This window comes from Ambystoma mexicanum, chromosome 10 (assembly GCF_040938575.1).
Source record: "Ambystoma mexicanum isolate Mex_15411 chromosome 10, UKY_AmexF1_1, whole genome shotgun sequence".
NCBI lineage: Eukaryota > Metazoa > Chordata > Amphibia > Caudata > Ambystomatidae > Ambystoma > Ambystoma mexicanum.
The window spans coordinates 183,482,928-183,510,501 of NC_090932.1; the positions used below are offsets into that span (position 1 = coordinate 183,482,928).

General features: G+C 48.6%; 1 protein-coding gene across 4 annotated transcripts in view; it reads right to left on the reverse strand.

The window, feature by feature from the left end:
- LOC138491262 (inositol polyphosphate-5-phosphatase A-like) overlaps window positions 1-27,574 on the reverse strand; it is a 705,879-nt gene that overhangs the window by 231,794 nt on the left and 446,511 nt on the right. For all 4 annotated transcript variants that reach the window (XM_069617676.1, XM_069617677.1, XM_069617675.1 and 1 more), the window contains 2 exons: window positions 7,994-8,057; window positions 4,343-4,446 (listed from right to left, as the gene is read on the reverse strand). In XM_069617676.1, the coding sequence (XP_069473777.1) occupies window positions 4,343-4,446; window positions 7,994-8,057 (168 nt within the window). The remainder of the gene's footprint in view (window positions 1-4,342; window positions 4,447-7,993; window positions 8,058-27,574) is intronic.

The window sequence follows — 27,574 nt, forward strand, 5'->3', positions numbered from 1 at the left end:
AACACTTCTCAATGCCATCCCATGGCAAACTCCTCCTATCGCCTTATCCCAGTAAACCCCTCCAGATATCACTCTACGGCAAACCTTTCCAGGAACCACCCCACCACAGATCCCCTCCAATGCCTTCCCATGGCAAAGCCCATCTGACTCACTGCACAGCGATGCTATACAGATGCCATCTCCAGGCAATCTCTTCCAGACACATCTCACCACAAACCCGAGCAGACAACATCTCACCGCAAAAATCCCTTGGGCCATCCCACGGCAAACACCTCTCAATGCCATCCCATGGCAAACACTTCTCAATGCCATCCCATGGCAAACTCCTCCTGCCGCCTTCCCCCAGTAAACCCCTTCAGATGTCACCCTATGGCAAACCTTTCCAGGAACCACCCCACCACAGATCCCTTCCAATGCCTTCCCATGGCAAAACCCATCCGACTCACCGCACAGCGATGCTACACAGATGCCATCTCCAGGCAATATCTTCCAGACACATCTCACGACAGACCCCTGCAGACGGCATCCCACTGCAAAACCCTCCTGAGGCCATCCCATGACAAATCTCCCACATATGCCATCCCACGGCAAACGCCTCTCAATGCCTTTCCATGGCAAAGCCTTCCGGAAACACCCACAGCAATTCTCTGTAGACATCACTTCTAAGCAATCCCTTCCAGGCATCATCGCACAGCAAATCCCTCCAGGCGCCAAACCAAGGTAAACCAAGCTAACCATTCCAGACGCCATCCTGACCCCCAAACCCCTCAGGATACCATCCCCACAACAAAACTCTCCAGGCGCCAACCCAAGGTAAACCAAGCTAACTATTCCAGACACCATCCTACCCCAAACCTCTCAGGATACCATTCCATGGCAAATCCCTTCAGAAGCCAACCCAAGGTAAACCAAGCTAACCATTGCAGACGCCATCCTACCCCACACCTCAGAGGATACCATCCCACAGCAAATCCCTCCAGACGCCAACCCAAGGTAAACCAAGTTAACCATTCCAGATGCCATCCTAACCCAGGCCTCTCAGGATACCATTCCATGGCAAATCCCTCCAGAGGCCAACTCAAGGTAAACCAAGCAAACCATTCCAGATGCCATCCTACCCCAAACCTACAGGATACCATCCCACAGCAAATCCCCCCAGAAGCCAACCCAAGGTAAACCAAGCTAACCATTTCAGACGCCATCCTACCCCAAACCTCACAGGATACCATCCCACAGCAAATCCCTCCAGACGCCAACCCAAGGTAAAGCAAGATAACCATTCCAGACACTATCCTACCCCAAACCTCTCAGGATACCATCCCACAGCAAATCTCTCCAGACGCCAACCCAAGGTAGACCAAGCTAACCATTCCAGACGCCATCCTACCCCAAACCTCACAGGATACCATCCCACAGCAAATCCCTCCAGACGCCAACCCAAGGTAAACCAAGCTAACCATTCCAGACACTATCCTACCCCAAACCTCTCAGGATACCATCCCACAGCAAGTCTCTCCAGACGCCAACCCAAGGTAGACCAAGCTAACCATTCCAGACACTATCCTACCCCAAACCTCTCAGGATACAATCCCACAGAAAATCTCTCCAGAAGCCAACCCAAGGTAAACCAAGCTAACCATTCCAGACGCCATCCTACCCCAAACCTCTCAGGATACTATCCCACAGCAAATCCCTCCAGACGCCAACCGAAGGTAAACCAAGCTAACCATTCCAGACGCCATCCTACCCCAAACCTCTCAGGATACCATCCCACAGCGAAACCCTGCAGACGGAATCCCACTATAAACCCCTCCAGTCGCCAACCCAAGGTATGCACCTCCCACAGCTATGCCCCTCTTGATGACATCACATGGCAAACTGTGCCTTATGACATGCAACATCAAATTGCTACAGTTGGCTTCCCATGGCAAACCTTTTGATACAATCCCATGGCCAATTCCTCTACAATCCATTCTATGGCAAACGAGATGCCATCCGGCAGCACGCCCTTTGGAGCACAGTCACTGGGTGAAACCCTTGAGCACATTGTATCCCATCAGACAGTGCCTCACAGTTTGGCAGGAACCCAGAGCTCTCCACAGAACTGATGCTTCTCTTACGTCACTGCACATGGCCAGATAAACAGACTGCGTTTTGGCCATATTAAGCTTGAAAACTTTCTCTTTCATTACCACCAGCTGCGATGCAACCCAGCGCTTGGCCTTAGCGCATCCCTCTCTTGTGTTCCTGGTACTCTTTTCTGGTTACTTCATCTCTCGTGCGTGCAAACTCTACACATGTACATGTAGTGCCTCTCTTTCAATGCCCACTGCCCTTAGTCCACGGGCAAGGACAGCATTTAAGATTTGGTGTCCCCCACCAGCCCCACTGGACATTTAGACCAAAAACTTGATGACCATGACTTAGGCCGCATTCCTGGTAGTTTTTCAGACCATATCCAGGGCCAACCTCCATATCTGTCCACCAGGCCAAAACCTGCCCAGGATGCTCCAGTTTGCAACCTCTCGGAATGGCACGCTTTAGCCCATTTGCAGACCTCTAGTGCAAGCCCCTTGACAGAGCTATGTGGAACAGGCTTCAATTCCCGTAGCATCAGTGAAGATCGAGCAAGGCATACCACTGATCAGGAACGGGCTTGCATTCTTGTAGCATCAGTGAAGATCGAGCAAGGCATACCACTGATCAGGAACAGGCTTGCATTCCCGTAGCATCAGTGAAGATCGAGCAAGGCATACCACTGATCAGGAACAGGCTTGCATTCCCGTAGCATCAGTGAAGATCGAGCAAGGCATACCACTGATCAGGAACGGGCTTGCATTCCCGTAGCATCAGTGAAGATCGAGCAAGGCATACCACTGATCAGGAACGGGCTTGCATTCCCGTAGCATCAGTGAAGATCGAGCAAGGCATACCACTGATCAGGAACGGGCTTGCATTCCCGTAGCATCAGTGAAGATCGAGCAAGGCATACCACTGATCAGGAACAGGTTTGCATTCCCGTAGCATCAGTGAAGATCGAGCAAGGCACACCACTGATCAGGAACGGGCTTGCATTCCCGTAGCATCAGTGAAGATCGAGCAAGTCATACCACTGATCAGGAACAGGCTTGCATTCCCATAGCATCAGTGAAGATTGAGCAAGGCACACCACTGATCAGGAACGGGCTTGCATTCCCGTAGCATCAGTGAAGATCGAGCAAGTCATACCACTGATCAGGAACAGGCTTGCATTCCCATAGCATCAGTGAAGATCGAGCAAGGCATCCCACTGATCAGGAACGGGCTTGCATTCCCGTAGCATCAGTGAAGATCGAGCAAGGCATCCCACTGATCAGGAACAGGCTTGCTGATGCTACAGGAATGCAAGCCTGTTCCTGATCTTCTCTGATGCCACGGGAATGCAAGCCTGCTCCTGATCTTCTCTGATGCCACAGGAATGCAAGCCTGCTCCTGATCAGTGGTATGCCTTGATCGATCTTCACTGATGCTACAGGAATGCAAGCCTGCTCCTGATCAGTGGTATGCCTTGATCGATCTTCACTGATGCTACAGGGATGCAAGCTACCACCCACTCCATCCCTACCGACAGTCCCCTCTCCACCTTTACAGTCTTTCACAGTTATTAAGTCCGCTCCCGCATCATGCTTCTGCTCCTGTAATACCCTGTTCCATTCCTCTGCTGAGTAGACTTTTGAAACACTTGGCTTGAGAGCTTCCACAGCAGTCACCTTAACAATGAAAGTTCTTTAGTCATGGGAATCTAGTCCTCCCTCTCATCCCCCTTTCCTTCCCAGTCCGCAATCCTTGGTGACTTTCATTTATACCAAAGGAACAGGACTAGAGCAGAAGCACAAAGCATGCTTGAGTCCACACTTTTACAGGAAACAATGACTATGAAATCAGGGAGGTTGTACGGTTGCACACAGTGTGCACGTGGAAACGTAGTCAAACAATACATGTGCATGGCACTGTACTGGGCACCGCTTTAGTTTCATTGCTATATTTATTGACTGTCATGTAATCACTGTATGCAACTTAGGTAACCATTGCTCTCAAGATATGCGCCACGTAGCCTCCGGGCCTGGTTTGCACTATACAAATAAAACAAATACAAATACATACAAATATCAGCTTTTAAAGGAGCGGGGCCCGGCCCCACCAAAGGATTGTGTCAGTCCTTTAAATGGAAGTGAAGGGGGAGTCGGGATGTTTGAGTACCTTGGCGTATGTGTTGTGCATGTCACTATGACACACCAAAGGCCCTGGGGTGCAAAACCTGTAACTGTGCATGTGCAGAGGCTTGGAGTCCTCCAGTACTCACTTCTGGCCAGAAATTCTTCTTGAACTTCTCTTTCTCCACTGTGGGGCAGATGTCCAAGGAGCCCAGGTGAGTCTTCTGGCCATTCACCAGCAGGAACTTCTTTTCTGTAAAATCCAAGCAACGCTGTTATGGACACCCTTCATCTCTACTGTCGCCCCCTCCCCCCACGAGAGGACCCACCCTGAGGGGGTAAGTAGCCAATGCAATGGTTGGTTGGGAAGGAGGCAAATCGCTGATCCGGACGACTCCCCGCTATGCACTTTCACAGGTCCCCCCCTAAGCTCAGGTAAAGAGACACGCCAGTTGCTTCTCTGTAATTGCTCCACATGTGGCATTGGTGTTGAACAACTACAAAGTCACTAAGATGCCCAAAGGAGACGCCCTATTTCCATCCACTGGAAACTGCCAAATGCACGATCAGTGGAGAACTGGGAACTTGTTGATGTCACAGCTTCTGGTGTGTGGTCTATGAAATGAAATGAAAAGAAACCCCTCGGTATCCAACATCATGCCTGAACGAATGATACACCAGCCCTGAGGAAGGCTGAACAGCTGAAACTTAAGTTGGCTACTCCGAAATGAAATATATAAAGAAAATTGTCTTTCTACATAATGTGACTACATTTTTATAAAGCTCGTCTTGGTCATTTCAAATCCTCAGAGTACAACACTAAATAGTTCACGCATGCTGTGTAGTGTACCTGACCTGTCCAGGCCGGTGTGGACAGGGGATTTATACTTTTTAAAACATTTTTTATAAACGTTGAATTGATGCCCCTATTTTGTACACAGTCGGTGTTCTGAGTTTATGTTTGTCATATGGTTTTGGGGGGGGGGGATATATTTTGTGAGAGTTCATTGTGCCAATGCTTATACCTGCTGATGTGTTTCAATGCATCTGTTTTATATATATATATATATATGAGAATAAATGACATACATTTTTCTAAATAGTGTTTATTGCTTTTGATGTTTATCCTACAGTTTTTATCATTTTTGTGTTTGTTAAACCACATTGGGCTCCACTTTATGTAAATCCGATGCTTGCTGACCAATTGGATCCCAATACAGCTTGAACATGAGGGTCACCCTCTATATATGTGTTTGGGAAAGAGACAAAGACATATCAATACGGACAATGGGTTGGATCAGACATGGATCAGACATGCTCAAGGAGCCCGGTGAACATGCCAAGGAGTATAATGGAGTTGGGCAGGGGACATACACAGTCACACTAAACAGTCAGCGGAGGAGGAGGAAGAGGAGGAGGACATAGACAGCCTGCTTAAAAGGGCTGTGAGGGAGCGGAACATACATAGCCCTATTGGAAAAACAACAAACTACAGATGGAAGAGAAATAGGCAGCCATATTGATATATGGGACATCCATTGCAACATGAAATGGGCCATGGCACAGAAGAGGCTGGGGCAAAATAAGTCATATTGAAGAGGCAAAAGAAAGAACCACCGCCATATTGGAGAGGCTAGGCCACAATAAACAGCCATATTAAAGGGGCTACTGTGGAGAGGAGCACAGACAACCATATTTACACTTTTCTACTATGGCTATGCGCGTGTTTGTCTTTAAGACATTTTCAAAAGTTCCCAGATATTGAGAGCACACAGTGGACACCAGGCCCCACAGACAATTAGGACGTACAAGTATGACCGAAGGGCGGTCTCGCGGTCTCGGTGTCTCTGTCTCTGTCTCTGTCTCTCTCTCTCTCTCTCTCTCTCTCTCTCTCAGTGAATGGGTTGAAAAACCTTTGAGGTATACATGCTATAGAAATAGATCTACAACCTAGGTCAGCAACCTTTGGCTCTCCAGTTGTTTTGGACCATCCACAGCTATAGTCACAGCACCAGCGCAATTTACACGTCCCGATTATAAGGGCCATGATGGAAAGACTGATGGTGAGAATCAATCCTTCTGTAGCCGTTATCCATAGGTTATGGGAGCAGACTGGAGAGATGCTTGCCTTCTAAGGTTTTAAGGGAAGAAAGGACCAAGTTTAAAAGTCATAGCCACTTTAGCTCTTGAAGTGTGCGATACACTTTCAGTTTTTATCGACTTGAGAAATCATGAGTGTGCCCACTGTAGTTCTCCCGAGAGTACTCTGGAAAGTACTGTGTGTACGACAACACTGGGGGGGGGGGGAGCACTGTACCCTCTGAAGAAATCACAAGTGTACAGACTTTCATTAAATCGGCCACCACTAGAGCTCTAGTACGGCCCGCGTGACGTTCCACAAAACAAGAAGGGAACAGGTAGTGGTCTAGCATGCTGTAGCCAAGCCTACTTCAGGTAAATGACAGTGCAGTACAGCAAGCGGGCAGCGAAAGAGCCGTCACCGTTACCCTGGAAGTGGCTATCAGGACATGGAATGTCATAACATTTGCTTAAAACAGGATAATCGCACCCAGTGCAAGGCATAAAATAAGCAGTGTCGCATAGCAATTTGCTATGCCGTCCTGTAGGTTTGCTCATTAAATTGACACTTGTGTAGCACAGCTTACTATTTAAATTACCCAGTTCAATGAAGGCACAGCTCACCCTGCATTCTTCTCTTGCCCTCATGGCTCTCTCCACCCTCTTTTCTCTGTTCACTGCAAGTTTAAATGGGCTAATGGAGAGAGCGTGCAGCAGTAACCATCTCCTCTCTTAAAAGTGCCAAAGGCCTGTGTTAGAGTGCTAGGCAAGAAAAGTCCTTTCTTTTTCAAACAACTGCAAACCAGTGTCCATTCATGGAGCCGACCTTTGCATTTTACAGACACTAAACTTACAAATGTCTTACTTCAGCGGGGAACGAAAATGCTGTATTGGTGCTCATTTTATGTCTTGGGTACAAACAACTTTTGGTGACATTACACATATTAGTACAAAATTGCTAATCAAATAGGTTTGTCTGCTAATCAATTTTTGAAATCTAATGCATTATACTCTTCTTGCAAATATTGGGTCTGCCAAGTGGAGGGTCCTGCTCACTCTGCACTGTCATTTGGTGCACACATGCCAACACATGGCAGATCTCAAGCAGGAGGGTTCCAAGAGTGATCGGCTCCAGTGTGCAGGGTATTTGAGATTAAAAATCCCAAAAGTAGAGAAATATGCAACGTTTTTAGCACCAAAAGAGGACCCTCCAAAAGGGAGGGGTCAGTGTGCATGTGTGCATTCAAGATGGTCGTTTATCTCTCAGGGGCCCATGGTCTATTTTGTATTCTAATCCTTCCTGGAAATAAAGAGGGACATTTGGGAAAGAGATGACACTCCAGATGGGACAGGAGAATGTTGAACTTGAGTAGGAAAGCCAACTATTCTGGTAATTCAATTTAAGAGAAAACCTAGGTTTGAACTCCCAAACTATGCATTTCTTTAGCGGAACATCTTCCATAGATAGGCCCAAGAGGTGCCTACAGATATATATGGGAACCTCAGAAAGACCATTGGCTGCACAGACGATATGATGATATATCAGAGGGCCTGGGATTTCAGTGAGGGATCCTGTATGGAAGGCCCTTGGGACATTACGGTTCCGGATCCTAAAGAGAGGGGGCCTGCAGGGATGTTTTTGACCCCATGCATTGGGAGTTAAGCTGGAAGTGGCCACTAGGCGGTGGTTATAGTTTCAGTTTGGACTGCAGAATCCTTACCTCTGAAATCAAACTCAAAGACATCCTGTAGAGTGCGATGGAGGAAGTACAAGCTTCCCAGGGCCTGTGGAGAGAAAAACAACAGAGGAACGGATGAGTCAGGGCTGTCTGTGGTAAATAATCTTCCCTCATTCTGCCTCCAAGAAATAAGGGTAGGGATCACAAACAATCATGAGGAATAATGAAAACAAACATTAATCCCAAAACCTTTTTTTTTTATCATTGTATAACATAATACATATTTTGTGAGACACTTTTTTGATATAAGCAGCATAAGAAAACTATGAATTGTAACTGAATAAAGAAAAAAGGTTGGTGTTTTTGGACAGTAATCGAAATAAAGGTGGATTAGCGGAGCTGAAAGCAGCTCATAGTTATGGGTGACCATCTAGTAAGTAGGCGCTATCGCTAGAGAATGAGGAGCACTAAATCAAACTATAACCTTTTTCCATTACATATGACCCATAATGTTTTAAATGTCTTCTAGATATCTCCTAATGCCCTTTTAAATACATGGTGGTGGTCAAGAATAAAATGCAAAAGTTGGTGGGTCATCAAGTCTACCGGAAGTCCTGTTAAATGCACTGGGGTCATCACCAATCACCAGGATAAGGGTTGTTAAAGGTAAGTGATCATTAAACCACTCCAGGAATGAGGTTTGAGGGCCTACAGGAGTCTACGTGAATAAAGGTGAGGCGGTGTGGGACGTCAGAAGTCTCCAACAATTGCATTACAAGGTTGCAGAAATGGGGAGGTGGGCTTGAGAACCAGCCGGAGGACTACAGGAATGTATTTTGTGAATCGTCCTATGTCTCCAGAGTGGCCATTGATGATGGGGGATCATCAAACATAGCTGGAAATAAAGAAGGATTTTGAGGGTCATCTGAGACCAACAGAAAAGGGGGTTAAAGGTTGGGAGCCACAGTGTTATCCCCTGGCTTCACTGGCATTATCAGGAATGTCCTGCGGCTATCAGCTTGAGGCTTTTATTCTGGGTGTGGAACTGGCTGGTGCAGAGCGCAACCGCACTACATCGCAGGCTCCTACTCTGTTTGGACTTTGCGGGTGTCTTTGGCTGTCATATACCTATTACTATAAGGGTCACTAGATGCACGGATTCCTTCCCTATAAGGTACAAAAACACTGTTTCCCTTCCTTAACTTCCTTCCTGCTGACGCTTTCCCGCTGTGGCCTCCATGGCTCTGCACGCCCTTTTGATAAGGGATATCTATTCCCTATTGTGAAATGGCAAACAGGGAAGAGATGACACACGTGGGACATGTCAGCACTAATAAGTCCGGATCAAGGAAGAACCCTGAAAGATCAAAGGCCACTGTCATTTTTGATTTCTACTCTGCTGGATCCTCCTGTTACCAGTCGTACGGGGACCTTAGCTTCAATGCTTGGGGGCTGAAGGTTTGGCACGACCTGCCAACTGCCCTTTGGCAATTGCTGTCACATGCTCAATTTAGAAAATCTATCAAAACTAGTTTATTTGACGGCAGAGGTATTTAGTTCTATCCTTCGGATCGTAACCCTGGAACTTTAGATCGATTGGTATCTGGATTGATCTTAATGTATTGTAATGATTGTCTTATCTGTTCTATGTTACCTGTCAGCGTTTTGAGTCCTGCGGGTGAAATAGCGCTTTACTAAAATTATTTAGAATAGAATAGAGGTTATACCCACAGGTTGGCAAGCCATCACATCCAGAAGTCCATGGCTTTTGCCAGTCGGGGCGGTTACACTATACCAAGTTTTTTACAGACGAATAATAACACCAAGCTTGGCCTATGCGAGTACCTGGTCGGTGGTCACATTTCAGGATTTTGTGGTTAGAGCCGTGGCTGTAAAAGGGGGTTTTGCCTAGCAAGCAACCCCTCTATCTGTCCAGGTGCCCATAACAGCTGGGCATTGCTTCAGATGGAGGACTTCATGCTTAGAGATAGGTCATGGGTCAGGTTTGCTGGTTGGAGAGTTGGCCCTGACCAGCTGTGGGGAGGGTGTATGACTGTCTAGCTTTCATGGTGGTAGCTACTCACCAGCGCTGCTTAGAAGCACTGTAGGAAATGCCCACAAAGCTTCAATGATGATGCCTGGCTCTGGGCAGGCCTGCTTCATATAAGCTAGTACGATAGCTCAGCGCTTACCTCTGGTGTGTGTGTGCAGCCTCCATTCACAGATTTCAATCCTCTCAGGGTTGACTCAGGTCTTGATCCCTCTCACGTCAATAATATGAGTACCATTTAGTTTGATAATAGTAACTATTAATGATCCACTTTTGGAAACAATTCAGTGTCTGGTGTGCGTTACATAAATGGGCAATGCCATCCTATGCATTTATTTCACTAAGAATGTATGTGCATTGGGGACTGAGAATGTGCACAGCTATTTTTATTTTTTTAATGTTTTAATGTATTGTCTTTGGTTAAAACAAATGTCAACCTTTAACAATTTCAAAACATCATCATTACCAACATAATAAAATAACTCCCAACAATCAGACTAAGAATAAAACAATCCCAATTATTTCATTATTGTCAATATGCTCTAATAGTTGTTCATCAACCATTAATTTGTATACTACTAGTTATAAATAAATATGATTGTGTAGTTAAAACCATTACACGATCCTCTGATCACTGGTCACCCAATCTCAAACATTTCACGAATCCCACAACAGCCAGAACAACCAAGGTTGGGTGTCCGTCTAGGCATCTAAACCACAAACTTTCGCAATCAATAATATCTACAGTATTTACAATTTTTTTTAAAAAATTGAAGTGTAATACCTTCAATGTCGTGTAAGTAGTCAACAAATCTTTCAAAGTTTCAAGTTCATTAATATCATTACAAAAACGACAGAATGACTGATCCTCCAGTAGCACGTTATGCCTTCTTCTAAGAATTTGTCTACTAGGGTGCAAGTTCCACCTAAATCTTAAAATTCATTATGAACAAATAGATTTGGAAAAATACTCAAGTAAGGCGCACCACCCGCTAATTTTTTATGATCATAAAAACGATGAGTCAACGAGTCATAGCTATGAAATGTATCCAAGGCAGCAGTCCAAGCCAGTTGCTATAAAGTGGACTTTGGGTAACATACTCCTCCCTCCTCTATCCAGTTTCTGCCAGCATGTTAACACAAAACTCAACAGATAGGCTCATGCACCTTTCTTTTTTTTTATTGTAATATATTTCAAGTCTGCATCGTTTCTTTTATTGGACTAAGAAGTTTAAAACAAAATGATAGGAATCTCCATTTTGCCCTGATGTCCAATGATTTAAGCCCCAGTTCAAACCGAATTGCAGCAATCAGAATGGAGTTAGGGGTTCGTAAAACCTTGCGCCATATAAGACCTTCTAGTTTACTAAGGGTATATATAACCTAGGGTTGCAATACTTCAATCACGTAGATTAATTTTGGAATGATTTTACCGTCATAGAATTTAATCAAGGGTATCAGTGAAAACTTCCCATATTTGACATCAATCTTACACATCTGATTAGCCAAGGCCACAGCCCTAAGCGTTAGGCATTCCATAATTTGAACTTCATGAGTTTTGTTTAAGATTAGAAAACGTAAGCAAATGAAATTGTCCACCCTCTCGCGTGTATCATTCCCATTCATCCATTTAAAATGTGTCATCTTTTTCCTAGCAGTTATTTGCATTATTTTTGTTTTCGTTTTTCCCCAAGTTGATTATTAGGTTCTTTGTTCTTTCATCGACGTTTTTTTCCGATGGGTTATTTAACGTAAATATTTTGCTGAAAAAAACCCATTGGCAAATGTATTTTTTATTTTTGGGGGTATTGTTTTTTACTATTCCCGACCCCCCCACCGCAAAGCTTTATATGCCTTCCTACCCCCCACCCCAATATTTTCAATGGGTTTTTTTGGCAAATATTTTCTTTAAAAACCCCATCGAAAAAATAGCCATTGATGAAAGAACGGTATACAGATTATTAATTAATTATCCTTAGCAAAGTCAGAAAATGCATGAATCAATCTTTGCAATCCAATAGGTGTGCGATCAAATAACAAAAAATCGTCCGCATATGCGAGCCAAATAAATGTAAAAGTATCCAGTTTAGGAGATACAAAAGAAACATGGTCCATGGCCTCGTTATTATCCAAAACATATAAGTTAAAGAGGCAGGGTGCCAAAATGCAACCCTGCCACAGTCCTGCTCGCGTCACAATTTTCTGTGATAATGTTCCTTGCTGATCAAGCCTGACCTGTATGTTAGAGTACACATGCCGACCTACTATCAGTCTCAACGGCCCGTCCGGTATACCCCATTTGTAATTCTTTGTCCATAAATGATTTCTATTCCTTTTCTCAAAGGCGGAGGACACTTATATAGACGCGCCATAATTAAAACTCATATTTCTTTGTCCCCGCCAGTTCTTGCAGACACTTCAGGACAAAGCCATTCAAGTTCATGCCATGTTGCTTTCTAAAACTAGTTTACCATTTCTCTATCCTGCCTGCACTCACTGCACACCTTTCTAGATGAATCAAAAGCAGGGATGCAAACATCGTACTATCAGCGTCCATGATGGAAATAGGGCGATAGTTTTTGTGATCTGACCTGGGCCCACGCTTATAAATTGGAACTACAGAGGATTTTCTCCATGAGGCCGGAAAACTCTCTTGACCCCTATTTGCTGGAACAATACTGTTAAAATGGTAGCCCAAACTACTGGATCGCCCTTCAATGAAATATATGACAGCTTATTCAGGGACAGGGACCTTAGTTGTCTTTTCTTTTTTGCTATATTTGAATCATAGGGGTGCATATGTTTATTTAATCTGCCTTTGTTTACAAACTAGACGTTTCTTTCTCCTCAATGTATCATTTAAATTAACGTCAATAACATTCTCATAGTACCAGGACCAGGAGCCTTGGAGTTACTCACTTCCTGGATGACATCTTGATCAAGATCTAGCCTCCATTCATCCCTCTGTGTTGGCAATACCTCAGTTATTGACGGGGACAGGTGTATCTCTTTGGAAAACAATGTTTCAAAGTGCTTGACCCATGCTACCTCTGAGACCGCACTAATACCCGTATACGCCAGACAGGTGCCAACTTCATTAACAACTCTCCAAATGCAGACACTATTCTTTTTTATCTGTAACATAAACTCAGCATCTCTTTGAAACAAGCGGGCACGTTGGAGTCTCAATCGGTTTTTGTACTGTTGCTTTAGTTTTTTGATCTGCAATGTTCGGGTGATCACATCCAGCTCCTCCTGCCTCTGAATTGTCCTTATCAGGGACCTCAGTTCTCTTTTCTTTTTTGCTATATTTGAATCATAGGCAAGCGTATGTTTATTTAATCTGCCTTTGTTTACAAACTAGACGTTTCTTTCTCCTCAATGTATCATTAAATTATCGTCAATAACATTCTCATAGTTGTCCAAGTTAAAGGTATTACATTTCCTTTCAAGGGTCGTATACCGCATTATCGATAAGATTTCTGTATTAAACAAATCCACTGTAGCCTCATTGCAAGAAATTCTATTGTTACCCGAATTAATACACACATTTGGTGGGCCAGAAACATCCCATTTCCCAAGATGAATGTCAAACTTGCCCAGCAGCATATGATGGCCACTCCATGATGTTCATATTACATCGATTTACAGTATTTAAACAAATAATTGTCTACAAAAGTATAGTCTAGTACGGATTCACTCTTGCCCCTGTGCCCAGTTGGTTGGCTCGGGATATCCCCCATAACAGCACCATTTAGCATCTGTAATCCCAATTCCGAGAGACGCATGGGCCATCTAATTCCATGACTACGTTGTTGGTTTGCCAGCATGTTAACTGCAGACAAGAACTCCATGCCATGTTGCACCACTCCCCCCCTGCCCCCGTCTTCCAAATATTGACAAGAGGAATTCAAATCCCCTGAAACCACCCTCAGTTGATGCCAACCACACTGTTAAAAATGTATCTAGATTGCAAACCGCCATGTGTCAGTATAGATTAATAATCAACAATGTTTTATTTCCATGAGGTAATACTAGGTCCAACTCCACCGCTAACGCCCATTGTTAAACTCATTCCTTAGCACAATTCCACTACATGATTTATCAAGAATCATTAAACCACCTGATGGGCGACCCCCGTTAACCTTTAAGTCCGACTGAAAGGCTATAGAATATCCATCCAATGTGGGTCATGTAGTCAGCCATGTTTCTTAGAGTAATATTACCTCAAATCTTTTTAAGGGGACCCTACCTCAGGGCTCATAAAACGATGTGAATTTCCATGTTCCACGACACCAGTCTCAGGGAGTCCACTGTACAAAAGAGAATGCTGCAGAGTTCAGGACATCTCTTGAACATTATTGGTTAATGAACCTGCAAGCCTGGACCAATCATTCTAATCTGCCTTCTTAGAGGCCACGCCCTTTACCATATGAACGTCCCTGTTACCACAGCCCCCTCGTTAACTGGTATCACAATATTCTTCATCCCCCTCAAAGTCGGGGATCTATTGTTACTCATTTCAAAAGCCCCTGGAAACTACTAAAGGGCGTAATATCAGAGCCTTATTGTCTTAAGATCAAGGATTCTCTGAGAGTGGTGTCTTAGACTATTTGTTAGCCAATATCCAAAATAGCCATATCAGTTCCATACGAATCAATAAAATCCACCCTATCAATATCCTTAGTTGATATTGCTCCTAGATTAGTCACTTCTGCAAAAAACCACCAATATAGAAGACCTATTCAATATAAAGCATCTATTTTCTGTAAGAAGACTCTCTACCGATGCCTATTCTGCCAAAGACCTTGTTGCCAGAGCTAGCTTTACCATTGTGTGTCTCCCAGAGCTACACGTGCCCTTCAGGACGCTATATACCAACATAAAACATAATTTCATTACGCTCTGCACCGTCACACAACCTTTGCTTATAGAGCTCAGATGGCATACCGCCAATTACTGAGAACCTATCCCCTATGGTCGGCGACTCCCTGCCCTAGGTTTCTCCTGTATACAAGCCCACAGATCTCATAGCCGCATTTTCCCTACTGGCTCCATTATCCAACCGCTGACCTTCCATTAACGGCCTTTTAGAATCCATCTACATTGAGGTTGTCGGGAGTGATTTCCCCGACTTAGATTAAGGCACAGCATTGTCTCTTGCTCCTAAGTTACATGATGTCTGGCAATCGACTAATAACACCTCTTCAACCAAGGTATCATCAATATATTGAGTAGGCTCTGTAGGGCTGATGATTTTAGGACTACAAGAGGGCCCATTGGTAATAGCCGATTGCTCGTGCGCTTTTAAGTTCCTCAGGAACTTTCTCAACGATCACCTATTCGATTTTTTAGGTTTCATATTTTTAGCTTTCTTGTCCTGTACTTTAGGTTCCCTTTTGTCCTCCGATTCTGCATCTTATCCACATTCCCTACAGGTGGACCACTATTGATCACAGTTGTACCATTCGTATGTTCCACGGGCGTTGCTGAGAAGATAATTGTGGAGCTAGCATCCTCACCCGGCGAGGTTTGTTGTGGATGAAAGTATTGTGTGGTGCGCGTGACATACATACTCGGGGCATTCACTTTATTGCACATTTCCCAAGTGTTCGATTCTGTAGATTGTTTTAAGTCCTCTTTCTGACATACTGTAGATTGAAAATGTTTCTTCAATTCAGTCTCTTTCCCATAATTATCCAGTATAGACAAAATGGATTCTAATATAACCAGGTGTACGTTAGTCTCAGTTTGAATGCTCTCATATAGTGAGACAAAGAAGGAAAGAAAGTAATTTAACGCCAGAAAAGCATATTTACAGTGGTCATTTTTTGCACTATCAACATGCCTTAGCAAGGAGGAAAGGACCCTAGGTTCGGCTGTCCAAACTGTCACTACCATTACTACCCACATCAGTAAATAGGGGGGGGGGTGTCCAAGTGCAAGTCATTCATAAGCACCTCTCCCTAGTCTCTTGTTCATCTAAAATGTCCAAAATGTCATCGTCTGTGACCGGGGGACGATGGCCTCCCTCCCCGATCGCTTGACCGGAGACACCCAAACTGCTCATATTATCCTTCAAGAGAGGGTTGAAAAAGGATGTCATTTTTGCGGCCTTTTTTGCTTTACCAACTTGTTCAACTGGCTGCATATCCGTACTCAAAGGTCCCCCTCCACGACTCAGACCCACCAGAGAAGGAGGTAAAGGCAAGGCACATGCCCTCGCCATAGCCGCCGCAGTGTGCAGCGTTTTGTTTGAGTTGCTGAAACCCCGCAACTCGTACATGTACGGTTGTAATGGGTAAACAAACAAGACTCACTCTTCACATCGGCGACTGCAGGCAGCACGCTGGATCAAAAGCTGTGAGCTGTGCTAACAGCACTCTGGGCACTCTGCTCCACGCCTCCCAAGAAGTGTGGACCATGAGTGATGTCACAGCAGAACACGTCCATGCAGCAACAAACTTTCCACATCTCTGACAGAAAATACACTGTGGTGTCAGCAGTGCTAACAGCACTCTACGCACTCCGCGCCGCCCAAGAGGTTTTGAACGTGAAGGGTGTCACAGCAGAACACGTCCGTGCAGCAACAAACTTTCCACATCTCTGACAGAAAATACACTGTGGTGTCAGCAGTGCTAACAGCACTCTATGCACTACGCACACCTTTGCTTATAACTCCTTTTCTAAATTCTGTGAGGTATCATCAGAAATGAAAAGGAGTATAGGCATTGGACCCCAATGGATGTTACAGGGGGCCCGCTATGGACATTCAGTGGGCCCCTGCAGTGCTATGGACACCAGCACTCGACAGGCCCAGTGCCTGCGGGGGTGGGCACCTGCTTTGGACATGGGGGGTGGGGCACATGGTGCTATAGGACTCCAGCACCATCGGGGGTGGAGATACAGCCAGCCATGGATCGGCCACCATCCGGGCACGAGGGTCCCACAGCATCAGGACATGCTGGCCTGTGCCTGCACATGTAGGCCCGCAGGCCTACATAAATGAGACACAGACTCAGTCATTCCTCTTGGGAGTCTGCCACCGTTCTGGTGCACGTGTCTGCAGAGGCTCCTTTTATTAGCTTGGGCCATGACACAGTCATGGCCCATATTAAAAGGGAAATACACAGGAAAGGGACACATTCCCTTAAAGGGGCAACACACTGGGGAGGGTCCCACACCCCACTCCTCCTTTTTCATAACAAACCAACAAAAGTTACTAAAACATAAACAATCCCCTCCCCTGTTATAGAACGACATTACTTGGACTACTTCCAAATTCTAAGATCGACAACAAATGAGATATGACACTGCTACACAGACAGGCTCACATGATCATAGACAAGCTACACATATTAACACACTCTACAAATAACCCGCGGGTGACGGTCATGGTTAACGAACCGCCGGTGGAACGTTGGCAGTTCGATCAAAAGTTACAACAAACCTTTATTAACCTGGGGCCAATGGAACTTTCACCACCGAATGACACCATTGCCAACCGCTGGCATCATTTTCAGCATGCTTCCGAACGTACGGGAGTACAGCTTCACATCCATTTAACTGGGACCACTTGAAGCACACGATTTACATGCAGGCCCCCAGCATCTACCCACATGACCACTGCGTCTCTTGCAAGCACTTGCCGGATTGCAGAATACCAGTTCACTTAGCTTCAGCGTCCGTTCAGGATAGTCATTTCCACGGGTGCAGGTCTGTTGATGTTACAGTTCAGAGGCTGGTAAAGCAGCGCCTGTGGGCACCAGCGGCCACATCGGCTTAGTCCCTTGATGTTGGGGCAGGCAGCGAGATGCAGATAGCAGGGCGTGCAAGCTGCGCCACAGGATGTCAACAGGGCAGAGGTGACAGCATGTTACTCACCCCCCTCTTCTTGTCTACACTCCGCCAGTCAGAAATGCCTCTTCACTGTTGTAGGACAGGAGGGCACACAAGCACTCTTACAGAGCTGCAACCCTGAATTGCCTCAGAGCATTTCTTCTCAGTGGTGGATTTGAGAGTTGTGAGACGTTGGTTTGCCCGACCATGATGACCGGGTGTCTGGGCCATTTCTCCGCCTTCCCCAGGCAGGAGTCACTGCTGCTGATGGGGCAAATGATGTCCCAGATCAAGGTTTGCAGGGGGCGTACCCAGGGCCACATCGGCCTGGTCCATGGATAGCATGCCCAGCACGGTGCACACCAGTAGCAGGGCGATGAAGGCACTCGCACAGTTCTCCTCCCTAGGTGGAAGTGTGGGCAGGAAACTGCCACTAGCAAAGAGCACCCACCAGTGGTAGGGTGTTAAGGCTACCTCTTTCCTCAGCCCCCCCCTGCAGGCAGGAGTAAGTGGCATTGCACTGCCCCCAGTAGAGTGTGCACACAACAGTGGCAGGGCGATGAGGCCACTTGCTCGGCAGGCAGGGCGACACTGGTGGCAGGCTGTCACGTCCTCGCCACTTTCTTCGTTTCGCCGCCGACTTGTGTATTTGCATAGTACGCTGTGCAGGTGTGTGGTACACCAGGCTGTGTGAGGGATATCAGCACTTTGTTAGCCATGAGCGCTCTCGAGGAAGCACCTCTCCATGCAGACTTGCACTTACTTGTTGCCGTGCCGAGTGTAGGAGGACCACCCATGATCTTGTGCAGTGTATTGATTCCTTTTTCTGAGGTCCGCAGCCTGTGACCACCCAGCCTTCATCACCGTAGGCATCTTTGATTACTGTCCACACTCCACTCCTGGTGTTCTGCTTTTGTCTAGCCCCCCCCCCATGGGCCTGGGATCGTACTGGCCCATACTGCATTTCCTTTCCATGCTCTGACGTGGAGCCGCTGGGCACTTCACAGCCGATGTTTCCAGGACCTGGATAGGGCCTTTTGCCTTTTCAGTGTGCTGGTCTAGAGCACATATGTTCTCATTGCCAGTGGGCCCCAGGATCATCGCGGGGTCATGGGCTGCCTTTGTGTTTCATATCACTGACATGGAGGCGCTATCCCTTTCCACCAGATGGCAGCCCGGGAGATCCCTGCGCTGCGGGCTGCCGCATTCTTGGTGATACTACGCCGGAACAATCCTATGCGGCCTTCGCATGTGAGTGCGTTGGAATGATACCCTGACGACCACACACACAGCTCCTCCTGCCACTCCGAACTGAGGAATGGCCCAGAGTGGGCCCTCTCATTCCGGGGTAGGCTTCTTCCCCATTGTGGACCACCATGCAAGTTGGTTAACTTAGCTCACAAATGTTCATGAACCATCAGTCGTTGTACTGTGGGCCCAACTCGTAAGCATTGCACTGTGATTAGGAGGGTCCAGATGGCAGTACAGGAGAATGCTGGCCATTGGAATACTGGCAGTATGACCATGGGCGTAATTTTAGGGGGGGACGGGGGTGTTCGTTCCCCCCAACTTTCATGACACACTATTTTGACCCCATTCATTTGAATGGGGCACCTTTCCTTCAGAGGTCATGTCCCCCCCATCATTTTCAGCAAAGTTTCTCCACTGAGTATGACGGCGTTGCCTGGAAGTCCGAGTCCTGCAGCTGGTAGACAATATGTTCTGGCAAAACATTGTAGTACGGCAGAGGTTCCGACAGACAGTATGCATCTGGTATAGTTAAGTAGTTAACCATGTTCTGCTCAGATTCCACTGTTGAAATGTCTCTAGTTTTTGACAGGTAAAGCTGAGAGATGATCTACAAGGATGACAGTCTTTTGAGGTGAGGCAAACGGGCTGGAGGGACCAGAGACTGTCTGTTCAATGACAATTTATTTTAGACTGACCAAGTTCTCGAGCGAGGAGTGGTTCCCTCTGCCACCAGTGCCGCACTTCTCCTTTTGCACCCCGGAGCACCTTCCACCTGCGCCCTGACCTGGAGCACCTCCTTTGTGCTTTTGTCCCAGCACCCTCACCACCAATGGCCTGGGAGGGATTAGGGCCAGTGACTTTTTTTTTTCCTTTAATGAGCCAGCACAGCGCGCTTCTTTGGTCACCGCCGGATGGCCTGGGTTGTCAGTGGGGGCAATACCAATAAGGTTTTTTATTATGTTATATATAATTAAGTTATGTTTATTTAGGTCATATTTAGCAATGTTTAGTTATATTTAGTACAGCCATGTTTACTTCTTTTTGGCTGCAATGATGTGTAGCACTGTTGTGTTTAGATATGTCAAGCTTAGCTATATTTAGTTCTGTCATGTATGTAATGCTTAGTTATATTTAGTTGTCTTATGTTTAGTTCAGTTACATGTAGCTATGTAATGTTTAGTTATAAGGTTCACTTTTGTTGGGTTATGTTATGTCTAGATCTATTAGCTTATGTTAGGTCTTTTGTTTTACTGTGCCCAGAGACCCACTACAGTACCTGTTCAGTAGGCGGCACAGCTTAATCCAAAGCGTTCCACATTCTAGGATCCAAAGCGGAGAGCGCACAGCTTCCTCCTTCCAATCCACGTGCAGTATTCCCAATCTAGCCACCCAGCCACATACCACCGCCATGCCATGCCATGAGATGCTGGTCTCCTGGTGGGCCGCCAGGAAGAAGCCTTGAGAGAAGGAACAAGTTACTTACCTGTAACTGTTGTTCTCCAGCATGGGTCTGGCATGGATTCACATGCTCATGAATATTCCCCGTCGTCAGGCTGGAAATCCTCGGTAAAGAAAAAATCAGTATCAGTTTCGTTTCTGATCTGTCTTTCTTAGTAGTAACCAATCACTGATCTCTGGGTAATACTGCCCCCAGCCAATGACTGCCCTCTCCCTGAGCCCTGCCTCTGGCAGCCATCCTCAGATTTGGTAGCACGCCAAGTGGCAGTATGACCAAGTGAAGAGCCGAAGAGGGGTAGGTGGGAGGGTTCGCATGTGAATCCATGCCAGACCCATGCTGGAGAACAACAGTTACAAGTAAGTAACTTGTTCCTTCTCCAGCATGGGGTCTGGCATGGATTCACATGCTCATGAATAAAAGAATACATAGCAGTATACACATGCACAACCACGGAAAGTTGGCAACAGGCTCAACATTAAGCAATACAACAACTCAACATTAAGCATCTCTTACCTCCTCACCAGGCTCACCTTAAGCGAACAGGTTGCGCAGCACTGCTTGTCCGACCCTGGACTCCTCCCTGGAATCCCGGTCGACGCAGTAGAATCTCGTGAAGGTGTGCGTCGACCTCCACGTAGCAGCCCTGCAGATGTCCAGCAGGGGCACACCAGACAGGAACGCCGTGGTAGCAGCGATCGCTCTGGTCGAATGGGCTCTCGGACGGCCGGGCAGCGGTCGGTTTGCCAACCGGTGACAATGCATGATGCAGCCGGAGAGCCATCTGGAAATGGAAGTCTTCGGGAGAGCCTTCCCTTGATTCACAGACCCAAAGTTCACGAATAGCTGTGACGTCTTCCGAAAACTCTTTGTGCGGTCCACGTAGAACTTCACTGCTCTAGCTACATCCAGCGAGTGCAAAGTCCTCTCGGCCGGCGTCGAAGGCGACGGGAAGAAAACTGGTAACACCAAGGGCTCGTTTAGGTGGAAGTCCGACGGCACCTTGGGCATGAAGGAGGGGTGCGTCCTAAGCACTACCTTTGTGTCATGAAAAGTCAATTATGGAGGCTTGCAAGATGGGGCCTGAATCTCTCCCACTCGTCGTGCAGAGGTGATGGCCACGAGGAACGCTGTCTTCCATGACAGGAACTTCAAGGGCGCCAAATGCATAGGCTCGAATGGGGCTCCCATGAGCCTGGTCAGCACCACATTAAGTTCCCACACCGGGGCAGGAGCCTTCACCGGCGGGAATGAACGGAATAGTCCCTTCATAAATTCCTTTACCAGGCGATGAGACCACAAGGACGCCCGTCCCGTAGTCCTGGTATATCGGGAGATGGCAACCAGATGTATTTTTATGGAGGCGTGAGTCAGTCCAGCTTTGGCCAGCGACAGTAAGTACGGCAGCACCTGAGGGGCCGTAATCCGCAGAGGGTTAATCTTCTGTGCACGTCACCAGACAGAGAACCTCTTCCATTTATGACCGTAACACTTGAGAGTTGAGGATGCCCTGGCCTTTGCAAGAACCTCGCTGCAATCAGCCGGGATATTGTACCCTCCAAACTCTAGCGCTGCAGGAGCCAGGCCTGCAAGTTCAGCGACTGTGGGTCGTGGTGTAGAATGGCGCCTCCTTCTCTGGAGAGAAGATCCGCGTCCGCCGGCAGCCTGACTGGCGGGGACGTTGACTAGTGCAGAAGGTCCGGGAACCAGACCTGCCTCGGCCACGCTGGTGCGATGAGGATCATCCTGCACCTGGACTTCTTGAGCTGGCTGACGAGGCGGAGCAGCAACGGCAATGGAGGGAACGCGTATAGAAACAGGCCTTCCCAAGGGAACGAGAAAGCATCGCCCATGCTCCTCGGCTCTGGGAACCTGCTGGCGAACCTCTGGCACTTGGAGTTCGTCGCCGTCGCGAACAGGTCGATCTGGGGTTTGCCCCATTGTTGGAAGAGTCGATCACACTTCATCCTGGTGCAGTTCCCACTCGTGGCACGAGCTCAGCTCCCTGCTGACTGAGTCGGCGATGGTGTTTTTTATTCCTGCCAGGTGGAAGGGAACCAGAAACATCCCCTGGGTGACGGCCCAGTGCCACAGATCCTGGGCCTCCTTGGATAGGGCTGGGGATCTGGTGCCTCCCTGCTTCCGTATGTTGAACATCGTGGTGGTGTTGTCGGTGAAGATCCTCACCACTTTGTCCTTGAGGGACGGGAGCAACGACTTGAGCGCCCAGAACACTGCACGGAGCTCCAAGATGTTGATGTGAAGAGACCTCTCCTTCGGGAGCCAAAGGCCTCTTGCGTGGAGATCTCCGGTGTGGGCCCCCCAACCCTCCAGAGAGGCGTCCGTAGTCACCGGTTCCTGAAACGCCAGGGTTTGAAAGTCTGTGCCCGTCGTGAGGTGAGCCCGGGTGCCCCACCATAGGATCGCCCGACTGAACTCCTCGTCGAGGGGGATCCTGTCCTCGAAGCAGCCCTCCGCCTGAAACCAGCGGGCGTCGAGGAACTCCTGTAGCGGACGCATCCGAAGTCTGCAAAGGGGTACAAGGTAGATGCATGAGGACATCATCCCGAGAAGGGACTTGATGGACCTCACCCTGGCCACGTCCGTAGCTAAGAGTCGCCGTACCTTGGCCAGGATGGTTTTGGTCCTCTCCTCTGAAGGGGAGGCCAATTGCTCCACTGTATCGAGCTTCGCCCCCAAAAACAGTGCTACTTGTGACGGAACCAGGTGGGATTTAGGGTAGTTGATGGAGAACCCCAGCTCCGTGAGCAACCAGACCGTCCTCGCCGTATGATCGACGGCGGGTTCCCTTGACCTTACCCGGATTAGCCAGTCGTCCAGGTAGGGGTAGACGTGGATCCCCTGCAGGAGCAGCCGTGCCGCCACTGGTGCCAGGCACTTGGTGGAAACCCTGGGTGCCGACTTTAATCCGAATGGTAGGGCTCTGAATTGGTAGTGGCGTCCTTGAACCACGAACCTGAGGAACTTCCTGTGCCTTTTTAGAATGGGGATGTGGAAGTAAGCATCCTCCAGGTCCAGCGACGATAGGAAGTCGCCTTTCTCCAGCTGCCCCAGTACGTGCTGGAGGGTGACCATCCTGAATTTCTGTGCCTTGATGTATTTGTTTAACTGACGCAGGTCTAGGATGGGGCGCCAACCGCCTGTCTTCTTCCTGACGAGGAAGTACCTTGAGTATACTCCGAAGCCCCGGAGTCTCCTGGGGACGAGCTCGATGGCACCTTTCTTGAGCATCGCCTTTACCTCCAACAGCAGTTGAGGGACGTGATTCTCCTTCCTGGCCACGGGAGGAATGCGAGGGCACTTCTTTAGGAATTCCAGCGAGTGCCCGTTGGCCAGGGTGTCCAACACCCAACGATCGGTGGAGATGGACTCCCACACCCTGACGAACTTCGTCAGTCGGCCTCCCACTGGGGTGCTTCGGTGGGGGCCCGACCACCCGGCCGGGTCAGTCTTGATTGGAAGCGGCCTTGCCGCCTTGGCCTCCTTGGTGACGACGGCAGGAACCCCCTTGCTTGCCGCGACCTCTGTAGGCCTCCTGGGAAGAGGAGCGGGCCGCCTGGCGGTAGGTGGAGGAGCCACCGCTGGATTCTTTGGAGGCACCCTGCCTGCCTCCAGAGCTCCGAAAGGGCCGTCGCTGCTGAAGCACCCCAAGGACCCGGGCCATCTCCGAGTCGGTCTTGATGGCCTGTAGAGACTCATCCACCGCCTTATCAAAGAGGTTGCTGCCGTCGAACGGCATGTCCAACACTCTGGTCTGGATGTCCTGGCGAAAGTCTGTCGCCTTGAGCCATCCTCGTCGTCGGAGGCAAACTCTGTTGCCCAGTTGGCGAAATCCGGTATCGGCAATGTCCGTTGCCACCGTAATGGCATGATCCGACACCACCTCGCCCTCCTGCAGAATTTCTAGGGCCTACGCCCTTTTGTCATCAGGCAGGAAATCTAGCAGGGGAGCTATCTTGAACCAGAGCTCCCTGTCGTAGCGGGCCACGATCGCTAAGGCACTGGCCGCCTTAATCGTCATCGTCGCCGCCGACGAGATGACTCGTCGTCCCATAGAGTCTAACTTCTTACCCTAGCTGTCCGGCGGGGAAGTTGAAGCCGCCGCGCCCGCTGCCTTCTTCTTATCTGCTGCCGAGTCGACTGAGTCCGGTGTGGGCTGGGCCCTGAGGCACAAGGGGGCGGCATCGGGGACTCGGTACTGGCAGGGTTCTTGAGGACAGCGAGCCCCTCGTCCCAGATGTCGTCGAGTAAAGGCACCGCGAGGGCCGTCTTCCTCTTAGCCTCTCGTCGTTGGTACAGAAACCCCTCCTTTTTCTGTTCTTCAGGGCAGAGCTGGAAGAGCTCGGATGCCCTGGTTATCACGGCGTGGAAAGAGCCAACCTTGTCGGCTGGGGACACCCACGGGGGGAGGGGGTGACGACGGGATGTCTGCTGTGTCATCGCCATCGTCGTCCGTCCCCGTTGCCTCTCCCGGCGAGGGGGATGAGTGGTCCACCGTCTGTCCCCGTATCCTCTCCCGGCGAGGGGGATGAGGGGTCCACCGGCCTCGCGGGCACGAAGGGCGGAGAGGGGTGGACTCTCCTCCGCTTGTTCAGAGGGTTTCCCGACAGGCCTGGTTCTGGATCCTCCGTTGGGGTCCGTGGTAATCTCGTCCTTATCTTGGTACATAAGGATTGGATTGCCAACAAAATGGCCGCCGAGCTATCTTGGGGCTCGGGCAATGGCTGCGACGGATGGGATGGCCGCTCTACTGGGCCCTGTTCGTCGTCCTCGTTGCTATCTTCGATCACGTCAGCAGGGTCCGTCCCCTGGGATCGAACCTTCTCGAACCTCTCGTTGAGGTTTATGAACCTCTCGTTGAGGCCTATGGACCTTTCGTTGAGGCCCCTCTCGGTCTCCACCAGTTCCTCCTCAGAGGCTGATTCCGAGTCTGTAACGGCCACCGCCCCCCCCCTCTTTTTCAGCCGGGGGCTTCACGGGGGTCTTAGCGATGGGCTGGAAAGAGGATTCCCTCCGCGGCGGCAGGGATACTCTGGGCCCAGAGGCCGTTTCCATTGGCATAGTCTCAGCCGGCTCCGCCAGGGTCACAGAGACCACTTCGGTAGAGGCCTTAGCCGGGTGGATCAAGGCCCTCACCACCTTAGGTGTGTCCTGGGCCTTCGCCTTGGGGGCAGGGTCAACGCCTCGCTCCCCCTTCGAGATCGACCGGGCCCGCTCCAGCGGCCTACCCGGGTTCTCGGACTTCCTCTTCCCCGAACCAGAGTGCTGGCTCGTGGTCGAACGTGCCGGGGAAGTAGAGCCCTGCTTGGAAACCGAAGAGCCCGACCTTTCGGCGCTCCCGGAGCCCACGGACTCGCGGTGCTTGGCCTTCTGTTGGGGCGCCCTCAAAGGACTTAGAAGCCTGCTCAGACTTCTTCTTCGCCTTCTCACTTGCTGCGCCCTTCTCCAGCCAGGTGGCGAGGCAGGAACGACGATCTTGTTTGGTCCATTCCGAAAGGTTCTTGCAGAACGCACAGTCTTTCTCCACGTGTGCTTTGTCCCCATGGAGGCAGTAGAGTCATCGCGAATGCTCGTCCTCCTTGAAAACTTTATATAATTCGCATCCAGGGCAGTTCCTGAACAGCTTGGATCCGGGCTCGAGCTCCCTTTTTCCTGGGCCATGTCCGTTGAGGTAGGCCGCAGATCTTCCGGAATCCTCCAAGAAGTGTAAACTCGACGAAAACTTCACCCTTGAGGAGCATAGAAGAATTCCGAAACGGGTCACCGTTATCAGAAGTAGAAACGGTGGAGCTTGAGGCTCGATTAAACCGAAAAAATGAGAAATTCTCCTGAAAAAACGTGAAAACGCAGTAAAAAACTTGAGAGCTAAACACGAGGACTCCCAACACTTGAGCGTGCAGTAAAAATCTGAGGATGGCTGCCAGAGGCGGGGCTTACGGAGAGGGCAGTCATTGGCTGGGGGCAGTATGACCTAGAGATCAGTGATTGGTTACTACTAAGAAAGACGGATCAGAAACGAAACTGATACTGATTTCTTCTTTACCGAGGATTCCCAGCCTGACGACGGGGAATATTCATGAGCATGTGAATCCATGCCAGACCCCATGCTGGAGAAGAGGGGGATATTTGAGAGAAAGGAAGAGCCGGTCGTGAGAGGAATCAGGGTGTGTGTGTGTGCGTGCGTGCGTGTGTGTGCGTGTGTGTTTGTGTATGTATGTATGTATGTATGTATGTATGTATGTATGTATGTATGTATGTATGTGTGTGTGTGTGTCTGGGTGTCTGGACCAGACACTAGGCTGCCGAGCTGCATTCTCTGGTGAACACCCAGTATTCTTGCTCGAGAAGGCCATTGGTCAGGGGAGTGCTATGGCCACCTCTGGATCATTCTGCTCGATTTAGCTCGTGAGGCCTCACCTGGAGCATTGTGTTCAATTCTGGAGGTCCAAAATCGGTTTTGCTGCCCAGTTCTTCAGTGCACATCGGGAAGATGGTGTTCGGTTACATAGACCATTTTTCAAGAAAGTTCATAAAAAAGAAAACACAGATAGCCCAGTGTTCAACCAAACTGTGCATCAACCACTTACCTGCCAAGACAAATGCTCATAATGGGGGATCTCCCCCACCTAGGAAGAGAGTCTCAAAAGGGTCTGCACTGCATGGATCTGTTTAAGTGGAAGAAAGGATAGAATAAAGATGTTTATTTCTCAAAGAGGATGGACAGGGTGCAAATGGCTGCATTCTCCAGAAGTAGAGACTCGCCTGGGCAGCCTGCAGCCCCACAGTATCACTAGCATTCACACGAGGGGCGTGGCCTGAGCGCGCCATGTGAGGACGTGTGGAGACAAAGCTCCCGTCTCGATCCTCGGAAGATCCTGATAACTGCGGTGTAAAGCCATCAAAAGCTTGACCAGCAAACGTTCCTGGAGCGGAACCGCCAGCGCGCACACTGCGAAAAGAACGAAGCAAAACGGATTCGGCAAACTAGCCCACCAGATGGCCATAA